This window comes from Barbus barbus (assembly GCF_936440315.1).
Source record: "Barbus barbus genome assembly, chromosome: 28".
NCBI classification, from domain to species: domain Eukaryota; kingdom Metazoa; phylum Chordata; class Actinopteri; order Cypriniformes; family Cyprinidae; genus Barbus; species Barbus barbus.
Genome location: NC_136756.1, coordinates 26,027,396 through 26,045,050, shown reverse-complemented (window position 1 = coordinate 26,045,050; position 17,655 = coordinate 26,027,396). Strand labels below are relative to the sequence as shown.

The 17,655-nt window shown below is 36.3% G+C and overlaps 1 protein-coding gene across 2 annotated transcripts; it reads left to right on the top strand.

Moving 5' to 3' along the window:
• Positions 1-225: 225 nt before the first annotated feature.
• LOC306848573 (ATP-binding cassette sub-family D member 1-like) lies at positions 226-17,414 on the top strand. Of its 2 annotated transcripts, XM_079383212.1 has the most exons (11): positions 264-2,116; positions 3,744-3,924; positions 4,556-4,698; positions 4,928-5,099; positions 7,216-7,310; positions 9,730-9,875; positions 11,280-11,425; positions 12,223-12,307; positions 12,904-13,029; positions 14,330-14,666; positions 15,573-15,640. In XM_079383212.1, exons 1-10 carry the CDS (start codon positions 1,193-1,195, stop codon positions 14,637-14,639), a joined length of 2,328 nt encoding a protein of 775 aa, XP_079239338.1. In that variant the 5' UTR covers positions 264-1,192; the 3' UTR covers positions 14,640-14,666; positions 15,573-15,640. The 2 variants fall into 2 exon arrangements, with proteins under 2 accessions (XP_079239337.1, XP_079239338.1); XM_079383211.1 differs by having other exon boundaries at positions 226-2,116; positions 14,330-17,414.
• Positions 17,415-17,655: the final 241 nt, after the last annotated feature.

Genomic DNA, 17,655 nt, shown 5'->3' with positions numbered 1-17,655 from the left:
TGGACAATTAAGTAGGAGTTTATCCAGCCCATGAAATAAATTGTTTAATAAACATTAAGTAATATTTTCAGCTGATGAGGTATTACCCATAATTTTTTAATATTGTATTATGTAGTATCATATTAATAAATGTTTTCTGCATTTATTATTACCACCTTTGGCTATATTGTGTTACCTGCAGTCGTGCCAAAGCTGTAGAGTGAATTGAATTATAGATAAAACTCTAGTGATGATGATGACGTGAGAGTAATATCCACCTATCGGCGCAGTTTGATCTGATGGACCCAGACACACACCGGCGGCTATTATTCTGCATTCGGACCGTTTATTGAGTTAAATGACAGGGACTGCATGTGCTCCTCACGATGAGGGTCTGTCACATTTCCGATCTGCTGCGAAAATGACCTTTACGTGGATTAAAACAGACGGAAAGTTGGACGGAGGAAGTTGAAGTGAATATATTAGCCAGCAGCGCTAGCAGCGCGGCTCAAACGACACTTATTTGATATTTACATGCTGTTTGATTCAATATAGTGGAGATGTAAACGTGTAAATAGTGTTTTATATAGTTTTTGTGTCAACCCGATGTTTGTTTTTAGTGCTCTCCAGTTTATTAGCTTGACTTGCTAGCTGTCATTTGAACTAAGTTACCTCACGTTGTTTGCCACTTTCAGTATATTTTACGTAAGTTGACTTATAAAATATTAACATTTAACACTTTTAACTTTATCGTATAAACCAACATTTCACAGAAATCGTTTAGAGGTGTTCTGTCATAACATTGAAGTGTCAACTGTCTCAGATGTTTCTCCTTTAAAACTCCTTAGCTGCAACAAATATAGACACAAATGAGACTGTTGACATACAGTTACAGGCCTTAATGCGTATGATATAGGCTCGGATTGTTTGTTAGAATGAGAAATATATGAGTTTATTTGTCTTCTGAAACTTAGAGGCGACACTTGTGAGATTTCAGGGTCATTTCAACAGAATTACATACAATTCTGCATTTAATCTCATTGCTGGCTCTGAAACGTTTGAGATTTACATGTTAGACATGCTGTCAGTTTGCTGAAATCACATTTATATTAGTTTACTTGAATAGACGTCCATATAGCTGTGTACATTAGCAACTTGCTTTTCAATAACTTTCATTTTGAATGATCTCAGTATTGATAAGCTACAAAGAAAAATGTCTGTGTACTCAAAACTGCCCTCCGAGCTGAAGAAACCCCTTGTGAGAAACACCATTGTCCTTCTTGTTGCGCTATATGGGGTGAAAAGACTTTCCCCTTACATATATGGCAAGCTCAAGGGAAGGACTAGTAAACAGGTTAAGGGCACCGACCCGGTTACCGCCAATGGAGAACCCCAAGAAGTGGAAGCTGCAAAGAAAAAGAAAAGCTCCCCGGCTGTGAACCGCGAATTCTTCGAGAGGTTGATTTGTCTCTTGAAAATCCTCTTTCCTCGGCTTTTCTGCAAAGAACTCGGCCTGCTCGGTTTCCACTCTCTAGCTCTAATTTCACGCACCTTTCTCTCCATCTATGTAGCCAATTTGGATGGGCAAATAGTGAAAACCATTGTGAAGAAAGACTCCAGGGCGTTTGTGGTTGAGTTAACCAAATGGCTGCTCATCGCCATTCCCGCCACGTTTGTGAACAGTGCCATCCGTTACCTGGAGGGTCAGCTGACCCTCGCATTTCGCACCCGATTGGTCACCCATGCCTACATGATGTATTTCAGTGATCAGACGTATTACCGTGTAAGCAACATGGATGGTAGGCTGGCAAACCCTGACCAGTCTTTGACTGAAGATGTGGTGATGTTCGCTGGTTCTGTGGCTCATCTGTACTCAAACCTGACCAAGCCTATCCTCGATGTAGTGGTGACCTGTTACACCCTCATTAAATCAGCCGAGTCGAAAGGTGCCAACACCACATGGCCCTCCATCATAGCTGGCATTGTGGTGGCCCTTACTGCCAAGATACTAAGAGCGTTCTCACCCCGCTTTGGTAAACTGGTGGCCGAAGAAGCCAGGAGGAAAGGCGACCTGAGATACATGCATTCACGCATCATCGCCAATTCAGAGGAGATTGCCTTCTATGGAGGACATAAGGTAAGTTTTCTGTCTCTATTTACTCACCTTCATGTCTTTCCAAATGTGTATGACTTTGGAACACAAAAGGAGATGTTTAGCAGCATGTTCATGCTGCTCTTTTTCGTACTGTGAAAACAGACCGTGACCAGCAGCGATCAAGCTCCAAAAAGGACCAAAACGTGAAGTTGTTCAGTCATACATTTCAATCTGCTTCTCACACAAAGCTGTCTTATAGTTTCAAAGGATTTAAAATATAAAACATTATTTTTGTGGTGCTTTCTTGATTTTAAAACTGTGGCCCACATTAAAAAATATTTAAAAAAGAAAATTATATATTATTTTTTATTTAATTATAAAATATTTTATTATTGTTTATCTTAATATATTTATTTTTGGCCTATATTTTATGTTGTGTTAGCTTAAGATATTAATTAAATGTTAATGCAGTGTATTTATTAATAGAATTAACTAATGGAATATTATTGTCTCATACAACATAACATTATATTAATTCTATAATATATTAATACATAATTATATAAAAATGTAATTTTTCATATAAATATAATTGGCTTGCTTGCTGGGGTTCTGTAGAATGATGTATGTTTTATAGAATAATATTCATTGAAAAATGCATTTTCAGCTTTAATCACTTCTTTAGACTTTATTACAATGACAATATAAAGGTCAGTTATTCAATTAATTATACACTACCGTTTAAAAGTTTTGTGTTAGTAAGATTTTTGGTTTTGAAAGAAATGAATGCTTTTATTTAGCAAGGATGCATTAAATTGATCAAAAGTGGGAAAAATAATTTATTATATAATTTAACATTAAATAAATAATGATTATATAATTATAATTACATAATAATAATTATATAATTATAATTAATAATAATAATAAATAATTTAAGAGGAATTTATGTCACAAGATTTCTATTTCAAATAAATGTTTTTCGATTTAACGTTTTATATATATATATATATAACTAAAAAGTATCAATGTTTTCACAAAAACATTAAGCAGCACAGCTGTTTTCAACATTGACTTTTTTTTGTGTATTCTATGAAAGAAAAAGTCATATCCTGCAGGTTTGTGGGTGAGGGTAAGTAAATGATGGCAGAATTTCCATTTATGGGTGAACTATCCCTTTAAGACTGTAAAACAGGTGTTTGAGGTCATTTTGCTCATGTGTCCCAATGACAAAGCAAATGTCCCTGCTGAACAAACAGTGCCCCATGCCTGCAATGGGAAATGTTCCCGAACTTCACAGTCATATGGCCAGAGAAATGGTTCATAGAGAGAGGTCATGTGATGTGTCTGAATACAAAGAAGGCCCTGGAATTGGGCTTTTTGGAATCTTTGACCCGAGGCTTACACTTGCACACACTGCGCTTAACTCTCCTTAACCTACATGATGATTTTAATGTGCTCTGATGTTATGCTTAAAAATATATGTTTCTTATTAACACAAAAAAGTAATGGAATGGCATTATCTTGAATCAAGAAGCCTGATTGGACACTTTATTATTGGAAACCAACCTGTGTGTGAGCTCAACTTGATGTTATCTTGTTGCCTGTGTATTTGCGTGTATGCGTGTCTGCGTGTGTGTTTGCGTGCCTGCGTCTGTGCCCTGCGCAGATCGAGATGCTGCAGCTGCAGCGGAGTTACACGGCGCTGTCCGAGCAGATTAACCTGATCCTGTTCAAGAGGCTGTGGTATGTCATGCTGGAACAGTTCCTGATGAAATATCTCTGGAGCGCATCGGGCCTGGTCATGGTCGCCGTGCCCATCATCACTGCCACCGGATACTCTAAATATGGTATGGATTCAATTATGATTATCTGTAGTTCCTGTTCTTCTCTCTGCGTCTGTGGCTCTAGATGTTTTGGCTGTGTGATTGTTTCAGTCTAAAACTTCTTTGGACTTCCTTGAGCGTGTGCTGATATGGTGTTCTTAAAGGGGACAGTTTGGTACAATTAAATTTTTTTTGTACCTGATGTTCGCTTATATAGTAGCATTCAAAGTCTGGAGTTCATGTTTTTGAAATTCTATTATGCTCACCAAGGCTGCATTTATTTATTTGATTAAAAATATAGTAAAAACTGTAATATTGTGAAATATTTGTATATATTAAAATGTAATATTCCTGTGATGCAAAGCTGAATTTTCAGTGTCTTCAGTGTCACATGATCCATGAGAAATCATTCTAATATGCTGATTTGCTGCTCATTATTATTATCAATGTTGAAAACAGTTGTGCTGCCTCCTTTTTTGTGGAAACCGTAAGACATTGTCACTTTTCAATTTAATGTGTTAGTATTCATTTTTCATTTATTATTATAATCATTTTTTTTACTGACCCCATACTGCTCTCCATAATACTGCTCTTTCACCTTTATTATATTTACTTCTATTTTCCTCACAGTCTTGTTCTTGTGACATTCATTCAGATTCAGAGGATGTAAAACAGGCAGCCCTGGGGATGAAGGAGGAGGACTTGGTGAGCGAACGCACGCAGGCTTTCACCACGGCCCGGAACCTTCTGAACGCCGCAGCTGATGCAGTAGAGAGGATCATGGTCTCCTACAAAGAGGTGAGATTCATTTCACCTGCTAACTTAACAAAAAGTGCTTTCAAATCTAGATTTTGTCAGCAAAAGAACAAACTAAGACTCAACATTGACATGTAAATGTGGCAAACCTAAACACTGTGCATTCAAACCTCCCAGTAAATCATTTCCTGACTAGTCACTTCAGTCAAAGTCATTGCTTATACATGGTTTCATTTGTAAATGTGGCTAAAAAGTACTGATCTCATCACAGGTCACAGAACTGGCTGGATATACGGCTCGTGTTTATGAGATGTTTGAGGTGTTTGAGGATGTGCGTGTCGGAGTGTACCGTCGTTCGGCCTCAGAGGTGAAACCAGAAGAGACCGGGGTGGCTGGGAAGATAAAACATGGCATGAGAGTGGAGGGACCGCTGCAGATCAGAGGTGTGATCAAGTTTATTTTTATCTGTTTTAGTTGTATATTGTGTAAAGGGGGTCGCACACCGAACGAGAAGCGCAGCGCCGCGCAGCGCCGCGTCTAGGACAACTCGAGGTATCGCACACCAGACGCGTACATTCTATAATTCGAAACATGTTCTGAGCTGCAAGATGGGTGAGTTTTAACGTCATTTGTTATTATTATTATTATTATTATTATTTTAAACATATTATTTTAATTGATAATAGCTGAGTTTTCAACGTTAATCAATGAAAAGTATCTGTGTTATGAAAATCTGTTATTCTTTTGTTGTAGCTATCTGTTGACTAGGCAATTTCAACATTTCTTATTATTATGCTGTAGCTACTAATATGAATTTTTTTCTCAATAAAAACAAAGATGATACATTTTTGTGTGTAAGGTATGCTTATTTCTTTGTTAACTTCAATTATAATCATATTCCTTTTGAGGTAACGTTAGGTTGTCATAATTCAACACGATTGTTTACTTAAAATAACAATTGTCAGTTTGTGGTCAACATTATTGTTATTTTTAAGGACATTATGAAGTTAAGACAATGTCTGTACTGTACGTTATTTTATGATTGTACTGTACAATTACATGCAGTTGTTGCTAGACTGTCACTGAACATTTTACCTCAGATCGTAAATTAAACATTCTTACCTGAAAACCCGATGACATCGGCAATCTTCCCCCACGCTGATGACTTCCTTATTATGTTGTCTTTGAAGAATCTGTGGTTTGTGGCATATAATTCTGGGTATTTCCCTACTTCGTTGATTAGTTTTTCGTCGTCCATTGCGGTCCGCTACTCCGCTATTTAAATGACCTGAAGTGTGTTGTAACGGTTGTGTCCTGATAAATCCAGTAGGTGGCAGCCGACGACAGTGAATGTAATATTTTGCGTATATAAAAATGTCTCAAGAGAAATATAAAAGATTAAAAGGATTACGTTTATTATACATTTAATTAATATGTTTTCATTTTATTCAAGCTGTAAAACTAATGTAAGCTGTACAGTATTTAGCAGCAGTGGTATCTTGGTATAGGCTAATGTATTAACAACGATTTGAGACAAATATGATGTTATTTAATATAAAACAATGCAGATGGCGCGCTGTGGCGCGGCAGGAATTTGAACAGTGTCCTGAGTCGTTGCTGGGCGCCGCGGACAGACGCCGAATGACGCCGCCGGTGTGCGCACACACATAGAAAACAATGTGTTCGAATTTTAAAGACATGGCGCGACGCGACGCGGCGCTGCGCTTCTCGTTCGGTGTGCGACCCCCTTAAGTGTCATAGCTATGTTTTAAATAGTGTACTATCTACAGCTTCAGAAAGTATGTATACTTTGGACAGTATAGCAGTTTTCTATATGCAGGGAATATGCGGACGGCTTACTACATTTGGGGAAATATATCCTTTACAGTCAGTGCATACTGCTTGGAATAGTGTATTCCACAATGCAATGTGCTCAACTTTCTTCCATTTCCAGTGTGGCTAGCAAGCTAGAAGCAATTTAAAATGTGATTTAGATTTTTATGTTTTTCATTATTTGATTGGTCTTCAAAAAGTGTGCAAAAAATTGGTTTTAATTTCAAAGCAGTAACTGGACTCCACTCGCACACATTAAATTGATCAAAAGTGACAGTATGCATTTATAATATCACAAAAGAGTTCCATTTTAAATAAATAAATACCGGTTACGTAACAGTATTAAGCAGCACAGCTGTTTTCAACATTGATAATCATAATAAATGTTTTTAAATCAGCATATCAGAATGATTTCTGAAGGATCATGAGACTCTGAAGACTGGAGTGATGATGCTGGAAATTCAGCTTTGATCACAGAAATAAATTACATTTTAAAATATAGTCAAATAGAAATATAATCTTACGATGTTACAGTTTTACTGTATTTTTGATCAAATAAATGCAGCCTTGGTGAGCATAAGAAACATTTTTAAATTTCAGATTCTTTCGAACAGTACTGTATATTAAGTACATACTGAACAGTACATAGTAATCAGTATGTTTATATACTATACTAAACATTTTCATGAAGTAACTGTCTTGTCATGTTTGTGTGTGTTTGTTTAGGTAAGGTGATTGATGTGGAAGAGGGCATCAAATGTGAAAACCTGCCCATAATAACTCCTACAGGGGATGTGGTGGTTTCCAGCCTGAACATACAGGTAAATTCCCATCTTAAACCCTTCTTGAGTCATTTTAATTTAGAATCTAATTTCACCAGTGCAAAATTGGCATGCGGGTGTAGTAGGCATTGCATACTTGTTACATCCAACTAAAACCGCTCTCCGTCTTCCAGCTAAGGAGACTGTATATTAAATTATTTCTATCACTCTGCTGCAATATCTTGTGCTCATGCAGAGTAAATGAGTCAGTGGTCTGATGCAACATGCTGTTCTCTGCATGATTTATGCTCATGTGAAGTGTGAATATGTCAACGAGGCTGTTATCTGTTCTTATTTCTCTAGCCTAGTTCTGCGAGTACTTCACTGATAATACAGCATTGCTAATCAGCGCCTGACCTTTTGACAGTTTAAAGAGGGTTTAGGAGAAGATATATTATGAGACCCCCCGTGGAGAATTTGTATTTAAGTATTTTGCTCATTCACTCTTACTGTGGCAATTTTTGCTTGCATCACCTGTTATCTTACATTAGCTTATCTTTATGGAATATTTGAATTAGGTTTCCCCGCCTGTGCGCTGGTGAGAGATATAGTCAATTATTCTGTACAATCCAAAACATGTTTGCAGGACTTAAAGCCGTGAACATTAAAGCTAGCAAGATAAGCGCAGAAAAATATGTTGGAGATTTTCCTTTGATATATTCTCACCACGGCTGTTTATTATGCACATGTTTTAGATAACGCCCGCAGAGCTGATACATCGATAGTTGACTGACAACGTAGACATGTGTAAGTGGGGTTTTTTTTAGCATCAGGTTAATATTTAAGGAAAATTACACTTAAACTGGTCACTTTTCTTAAACAGTCTTAATAAACTTTCAGCTTTTTGCAGTTTTGCAGACCTGTGGATTAAAAAAATACAAATATATTAGAATGAAATAAAATTAAATATAAAAAACTTTTTATTTCATCTAGTTTCCAAGGCAGCATTTCTCATTTTAATTGAACTTAATGTACTAAAATAATTAAAACTACTAAAATAAAAGTAAAATAAAAAACAAACAAAACAACACAGGCATGTATAAAATAGACAAAAGCTACTAAAAATTACAAAAAGTATGAAAAATTGTACTAAAATGAAAATTATATTAAATTATATACATAAAAGAAAATATTAAAATATTAATTGAAATGGTATAACCCTATTTCATTTGAAAGTATATAATTGATATAATATACTGTATTAAATCTTTCTATAATATAGAGTATAATTTCTAATATACATTTATTTATTAGAAATCAGACAACTAAGTGGCCTTGAATTTATAAATTTATAATAATTTATACTGATCAGTATTAAAATGTCTGTATGCACCTGTTGTGAATCGAGGGGAAATTTGGCTCAAAATTCCTGTGCGCATCGGTACGCAACTTACATACAGTTATTATAATATGAGACCCATTGGTTGTCTGTTAAATTTACTATTTCAGTGAGTATCTTGTCTTGAATGCGCTAGTTATGAATGCAGCACATTTCTTGAGTATGGATGGAGTATCTGCTCCCTTATGATTAATTCATGTTTCCTGCTAAATTCTGAGAAAAGGGTCATGAGTACCACAGTGTGACCCCCCTGTGGTCTGCCCCGGACAATGTGCTGATTATATTCCGGTCGTGCGTTGGTGTGCTCTTAGGGTTTCCACAACAGCACCTCGATTTGCAGGGGCGACATGCTGCTAATACCCTCTCATGGCCCTGATGTCGCAGTCATGCTCATGACACAATGAACATTACCCACAAAGCTTTCTCAGATCGGGTTTGCAGCCAAAAGCAGCCAAGCCAAGAGGAAGAGAGCACAGTAGACTATGATATCAAAAATAAAACCTATCGCGGAGGCCAGATGGAATGTGGCGATGCTTTGAGGTTGATACATTTTTGGATGAACTGTTCGTTTAAGATTAATTTGTCAGTTAAATCTGCACTTTGCTGCCAGACAGCCATCAGAATAGACTAAAGTCACTCGACCTCTATACTTAGTATTATCATTAACGCCGCTTCCAGATGTTTTGAACCCAGATGATTCACATTGGTTTGGTGTTGTGTTGAAGGTCTTTTAATAGTAAATGACGCTCTAGCAGGAAGCCGTGCTGGTTTATTTATGTGTGTCTGGTGAATGGATGCCTTTAGTATAATGACAGGGTGTAGAGAGGGAGCGATCTGCTTTTCTCAGTATGTTGTGCTGCAGAGAGGCCTTTGAAAACCATCAAGCGTTTCCCATCACAGTGGCTCCTTTTAACCCTGTGGCTTTACTGAATTTGTAAACACATTTAGCTGTTTCCCGTGGTTTGTCCCTCTGTGCATCTTTCTCTCTCACTCTGTGGGGGTGTTACGCCATCGGCTGCATGTATGTTCGTTCGTGTGTCTTTAGTAACATGTTGGGGGATTTTGGTCTTTTTCCTCCAGGTTGATGAAGGCATGCATCTGCTGATCACGGGCCCCAACGGTTGTGGAAAAAGCTCTCTGTTCAGAATCCTGAGCGGCCTCTGGCCCGTCTACAGCGGAGTGCTTTACAAGCCATCACCTGAGCACATGTTTTACATACCTCAAAGGTACTGACTGCACTCTGTGACCTAAAAAGCATACACTAAAAGTAAGCACTTCACTGGTGAAGGTATATGCTTGGAGTCTGTAGTACGTAGGGCTAGATTTTATGTCTAGGGTTTATCATATCAAATGATATGTAAAATGAAGCAATGTTCATGAATATCAAAATGCATTTCAAGTTGCCATTAAGTTGTTTTGCAATCCCTAATTTTCTTGTGACTTGAAAATTTGAGTGAATTGATTGAAAATCTGATTCAGTGAATTGCTTGCATCATCATTCAATATTCATTTTTGTATATTAAAATGTTTTATATCATTATTTCATTTAATGGGTAATATTGTTATTTATATTATAAATCATTTCAAATTATTTTTATATTATTTTAAGATTGTGTTGTGTATATATATAAAGAGAGAGAGAGAGAGAGAGTTAACGGCCGGCTAAATTTAGTCTCAAAATGAATTATTCTGTTTTTGGTTTCATAAACTCAACATAGCAGCTTCATCCTTGCATTTTTTTTTTTGCAAAAGAATCAAACAAACAAAAAATATTGAAAAAATATTGCATGACCACAGAATTTGAAAACCAATATATCATCCAGGCACCTTTGATGTATTTTTGTCATTGTGGTATGATTCTGAGATGAGCTTATCTTTATCTTGCATACGAACATCATGTGCATGCCAGTAGTGTACAGATCAGGTTATGATTGTAGAAGGCTGTTGATTTCTCTTTGTTGAGGTTCAGGACCCAGTACTGAGATGCAGTCTGCTGGATTTTGTTTAAGAATTAAGATCAATTAGAAGGCAGAGACATGGGTGTGCGTGCATGTGTTTATTTCCATTTCCCACGCCGTGCCAGGTTAATTAGTGCTGATGAGTGTGCTGATTAAAAAGAGGAGCACAATCCAAAAGCAGTCAGCACATATGGTGCTCCTGTGACTGCGTTACATGGCGGCTTCATTACAAACCCAACAGGAGTACAGCATTGCTTCGTGCTCATGATCACACAACAGGATGTGTCCAACATCATTTCGAACCAGCAGCTGCTTGTCATTTGGCCTGCTTGCAGTTCACTGAATGTCTCTGTATATCAGGACTGTTAACGAGAAAAAAGATTGAATAAGACTTACAACTGCTTTTTAGAAGATGTGGCTAATGCACATGTAAAATGTGAAACACAGAGGATAGATGGATAAATAGATCAAACGAGACATACAGTGAAAATAACAGTGAGAAATATGAGTGTTATTCAGAAGTAATATCTTTTCATCAACAGAATCCTGCTATTTTAATCCACTAAAAAAAGATGTGGACTCAAATTTCCTTTGAACTCATCTGGAACAAAGAGAACTAGACGATTAAATCCCAGGATTTTAGATTCATTGTTGTTTTTCTTCTCTTTTCAGGCCTTATATGTCGGTGGGAACGCTGAGAGATCAGGTCATCTATCCTCACTCTGTTCAGGAGATGCAGGAGAAAGACATCACTGACCAGCAGCTGGAGGACATCCTCAAAACTGTGAACCTCTGCTACATCCTGGAGAGAGAAGAAGGTAAGAGACGTCACAGGAACGTTTTCAGATATTCTCTTCAATCACAGGATGGGAATATATAATTACTTTTTCTGTGGTGAGATTGGAAACAACTACTGTAACCATGTATGTTCAGGAAGAAATATTCTCTGATTACCGTTCAAAAGGTCAGTAAGACTCGAATTTTTTTTTTTTTTGGAAAAATATTAATGAAACATTTATTTGACAGCGTTGTATTAAATTGCTCAAAAGCAACAGTAAAGACATGTATAATTTTACAAAATATTTATATTTCAAATAAATAGAATAAATGTTTTATTAAGTATCCTAAAAAAATGTAAAATGTTTTTTACAAACATGTTGAGCAGCACAACTTAATATTCTAACACATATAATAATAATAATAAAAGTTTGCAGCAATCAGCATATTAGAATGATTTCTGAAGGATCATGTGACACTGAAGACTGCTGAGAATTCAGCTTTGCATCACAAGAATAAATTACAGTTAAAAATATATTCACATTGAAAAAGTTATATTTCAAAAACATGAAAAATCTTATCGACCTCAAACTTTTGAACGGTAGTGAACACAATCTGATCAATGAATGTTTATTTTCAGCAGTGTTGCGGGATAAAAGCAAGCGCAGCACATTTACTGTACTGGATGTAACGTGTTGAACTACCAGATCTTTTTAGATCAAATATTAATAGCATGTAATTAATAATGCATGTTTAAATGATTCAGTAATATGGAAGAAGCAAAACTGCATTAAACATACATTATCGTTAGTATTTACACATTATTTAATACTCTCAGGTTGGGATGCAGTGAGCGACTGGAAGGATGTGTTGTCTGGAGGAGAGAAGCAGCGGATGGGCATGGCCAGGATGTTTTATCATAAGTACATCTCTTCTTTTTGACTGACATTATATTAAATATGACACAGACATATCACTTTCAGATGATTTGAAGCAGAGACATATATAACGGAAGTACCATTTTTTTACACCATGGTTAATGCTGGACTAACATTTATTTGAATCCAATTTAATGTTAGTTAAGAATCAGGGATGTTGCTGGGATATTTTCTCAGTAATGATCTTTCAGTTGCTTGAGATAATTGGTAGAATGACTTCCTCTGTGTAAAATAAAAAAAATAAAACTTTGAAGATGCTAAGTTATGATACATATAAGAAAGCTTCTCATGGTTTCTTTAAAGCCACTGAAGTGATAAATATTCAATTACTGAACGTTATTAGCATTTAACCGGATTCAGTGGGTGTTTTTGGAATCTATACAGCTCACTTTGCATTTGAAGCGAGCAGCTGCTTTAGGGGAGATTATTGTACCACTGAGATATTTATTAATGGAGAAGGAAAAAAACACAAGTCAGAATATAAAAACAACTATTGCCAACTATTGCTTTTAAGTCTGCTTTAAAAGTCCCCAACAACTTGTGTGTTTAAAGCTGATAAATCTCTGGTTTATCTCTAACAGGCCTCAATACGCCCTCCTGGATGAGTGCACGAGTGCTGTGAGTATTGATGTGGAGGGCAAAATCTTTGAAGCTGCAAAGGATGCTGGGATTGCGCTTCTCTCTATTACACACCGTCCTTCTCTCTGGTGGGTTTTCAATCGTATGAAAATGAATAGCAGTTCCTTTATTGCTAGTGGGAAAAAAAATTGTATTTATGTTCGTTCAGGACCTAAGCACTGAATCATAAACGCATAAGATTAAAGGGTTCATATGATGGAAAACAGGATTTTTCTTGCTTTTTTGATGTAGAAGTTTGATGTGCTATGTAGACATACTGTAGTATTCACAACACCCAACCACCAAGACTAGTTATCCAACAAAGCTGCAGTAATGGGTCGTTGAAGGTGCTGAATACTGCAGCATAAAATCACAAATAGGTGCCCTGAGAGAAAACACCTGTCTGTGTGATCGCAATAGGCAAAATAAAGAATCAAGGGAGCGGCCCATGCTTTTTTAGTCAATCGGAAAACTAGCCACGATGAATCATGTTATGCCTTTGGGTTATGGAGAAAGGGTAAGCGATCATCATGACGTTGCATCCATGAACACATAATAATAAAATAATACTTCTGTTCAGCAATTGATCAAATATGACAGTAAAGACTTTTATAATATTATAAAAGATTTCTGTTTGGAAATAAATGTCTTTTTGTGTACTTTCTATTCATCAAAGAACCGTTGAAAAAAAATGTATCACAGTTTCCAGAAAAATATGAACTGTTTTCAACGTGATAATTAGAAGAAATGTTTCTTATGCACCAATTCTGAATCACTTTAGACTGGATTAATGGCTACCGAAAAATCAGCTTTGCATCACAGGAATAAATTACATTTTAAAATATATTCAAATAGCATTCTGTTACTTTAATTTGTGCTAATATTTCACAATTGTATTGTTTTTACTGTATTTGTGATCAAATAAATGCATTCCTTGGTGAGCAGAAGAGTCAAAAACTCTTAATGACCCTGATCTTTTGAACAGTAAGGTATATCTATATCAAAACCCAATCTGTTTTTGACCAGTTGGTATTACCCAGATAAATGAAGATGTGAATTATGCTGTTATACAAATTTTTGCATATAGACTTCTTAAAAATATTCATATAATTTCAATGGTACAAGAAAGGGTGCAAAAAAAACTAAATTACAACAATTATTGTTGCAAGAAACCTGGATTATCCTTATAAGTGGATTTATTAAATATAAATAAATAATAATAAACTTTAGAAGTGCAAAACTTTCCAGATATTTTATGAAAAAGCCCATATGAGGACACAGCACAGCTTTAAACATGGTTTTATCCAGAGGTTTCTCTAGTAGTGTCTCTGTGTTACTTTTAAATCAGTCAGAATAACACGCCTTGTCCTGAACTTCCTCTGTTGACAGGAAGTACCACTCACACCTGCTGCAGTTTGATGGCGAGGGCGGCTGGCGCTTTGAAAAACTGGACGCCTCCACACGTATTTCCCTGCAGGATGAGAAGCTCCGGCTTGAGACCCAGCTCTCGGGAATTCCCAAGATGCAGCAGCGGCTGGTAGATCTGTGCCGCATTCTGGGGGAGGACAGCAGTCTGCCGAACCCAGGGGAAGTGGAGGAGGACAACGGGATGGAGGGAGAGAGGGAACAACAGAAGGAGGGGGAGGAGAAGGAGAGTGATGTGGTATCTGGTGGAAAAGGGAAAGACCTTATGGAGTGATTTGCAGACAGATGCATTCAAAGCCAGGTGTGAGCGTATATATGTGTGTGTGTGTGTGTGTGTGTGTGCGCCCACATATGTTTTAGATGCATGCATTGATTTAATGTGTCTCTAATAGGGTTGGGAATCAAGAACTTAATCAGAACCAGTTCCTTTTTTAAAGAAATAGCACAGCGGGAATCGTTTTAAGGACGTTTGGTTCTGTTAACCGTTCTAGAACTTTTGCATTCCACCAAGGATTCAGAAGAAACACTGCAATAAAATATGCAAAACAGATGAAGGTATCAGAGCCACCTTGAATTAACATTTGCCGTTGTTATGATGATCAACGCGCATCTTATTTTTTGTAGCTTGCGTGAGGATCAGCAATCAACGGTTGAGTGTGTAATTGTCGATTTCCATGATTTAAAAAGACAGCGTTAACCTTTTCTTTTTCACAGACTTTGATTACATTTAGAGTTGTGAGTCATTCAAAACTGAATTCAGGATGTTAACCCTTGTGCTGTAAAATCCTTTACCTAATTTGCTGTTCCTGGTCAAAAATGAGTAGTCGGCAAGTTTTAGTCCAATGCGATAAAATTAACCATTTTTGGCAAAATAAAATGACATTAAGTCGTTTTGAAATACATGGTTATAAATTTAGGTGAGACAGAGGAGCAGATCAAATGGGAACAGGTGAACCTGTTGTCTTTTTATCCAAGAATTGCATAAAACAAATTATTTCTGATTTGTCACTGTTGAAATCTCAACGAAATGTTTCAAAAGCACTGAGGAATCAGAATCGGAATCAGATTCCCATCTTTAGTCTCTAGAGAGAAAACGCACAGTGAACACTTCAAAGCTATTGTTAGCTGTACAAAGACAATGCAGTTAGTGCGTGTGTGTGTGTGTGTGTTTGTTTATGTAGTACTCAAGACTGGGTGTGTTTTGAAGGGGGTGGGAGACCGCTGCCAACTTCACCAGGTGCGGTTGATGATGAAAGCACCTATGAAAGCTGTTCCTCTTGCTCGTTATCGCTGTTCTCTGAAGAATTCTCTGGAAATCTGGGACCCAGGCGGCATGTGCGTCTGTGCGTTTGTCTTTAGGGAAAGGGTGACAGTCGAGTTTGGGCTCTACTGTTTTGTATCAGTTCAGCGGTGGCTTTTCAAACTTCTGAGGAGCTGCCATGAATGCTGTAGCTCAAATCCATGCCATGTTTTAACGTAAAATCAAAAAGGGGAAATTTGTCCACAGTGTAGATGATAAGTGTCTTTGTTTTTATCCAATACTTATAGATATTTGAATGGTGACCACATTCACACGCGCATGAATGCTGTGTACATGTCTACGGGAATATCCCAGTAGGATGTTGTAAACATCTTTTCTGTGATAATGTGCAAGTAATTGTGGTCAGTAAGAAATGGCAAATTTTTTAAATGTAGCTTTTATTCTTTAAACAATCAGCAAGAAGCTATGGAAGCTTGTTTGCACCGCAGGATTAAAAAAATAATAATAATTGCACATTTTTATTGTATAATTCTGATTTGTTTTCTTGCAGTTCTGAGAAAAAAGTCAGACGTGAGATATAAACTCAGAATTGCAAGATAGAAACAATTCTAGGAAGAAAAGTCAGAATTGTGGGATATAAACTCAATTCTGAAAAGAAAAGACTGAACTGTGAGATATACACTCGCAATCGTGAAAAGAAATCAAAATTGGGAGTTGGGAGTAAACTGTCTGAACTGGAAGATATAAACTCACAGGAAAAAATATGAAATCGCAATTAACTTTTAATTAAAAGTTAATTGTAAGATGTAAACTTAGTTCTAAAATAAGTCTGAATAAGGAAAAAAAAGCCAGAATTTATATTATGACACAATTATGAGATATAAATCCATAATTCTAAGAAAAAAGCCTGATATGTGAGATAAGTCATACTTTTATTTTTTTTATTCTGTGGTGGAAACAAGCTTCCATGAGAAGCACCTTAGAAGGAGAGTTTTCCATTCAAATTCAATTTTTCTTTTATCCTCATAAGACGGACATCAGTTGAACCGTCATCTCTAATTATGTCCATTAGAGGAGATAATGTTTTTCTAGTAATGAATCTTTCATGCTCTAATTTTATACAAAAAGCCAGAGGGTAGATCTGATGTGACTTTTTAGAAATGAAAAACAAGGGCTTGATTCTGTTGGTCTGAGCACAGGGCCTGAAGGAGCGCCCATAGTCACATGATGAATAAATCAGTTCTGATTTAGCCCAAGGTGATGCCGTCTGATATGTGCATTGTGTTAGTTGTAGGGTGAGGACCACTAGAGTTAATCTGAACCTCTTCCAGCTGAGACATTTCTTTAAAGTGTCCTTAGAATTTAAATCTTTTATGTAACATTTCAAAGTGCTTTTGTTCTCTTTTCGTGTGTTGACTTCAGAAGGTCAGTCACTTGAAAGATGTTTGACAATTGTAACATTTAATTACTGCTTTAAAAGAAATTTCCATTCAAAAGAAAAATCTGTCCACAATATTTGTATGGCATTGAATTTCATAATGTCTGTATTTCTTACTAAAATATTTTATAATGTGAGATTTTGCACACGTAATGCACAGATGATTTTGTATCTTGAACCACAAATTGATTATATTTTCATTGCAAATTCATTTCAAACTAATATTTTACCTTTGCTAACGCAAACTATTTTGTATTGCAATGTAATTGATTCAATATTGGACCCTTTGCACATTTGCTTGAATTATTAAAAAAATGTATCTCTGCAGTCTAATAAAACATTTCCTCTTGAAAACATATCTCCATTCATGTGCCTTTTTTAATAGCATATGCATTCAGAAGGAAATTCCCAAGTTGGTTCTGATGGCTTTTGTGCTTTCTCTGAACATAAACTGTCCACTGCACTCTTAATACATTTTAGAGTGAATCTCAAATCCTCGTTGCATAATATTTATATTTGGGCATAGGAAGCTTCTTTTTCTATTATACAGGCAGACAGAAACAGATAAATGGATAGATAGTGGGACAGATT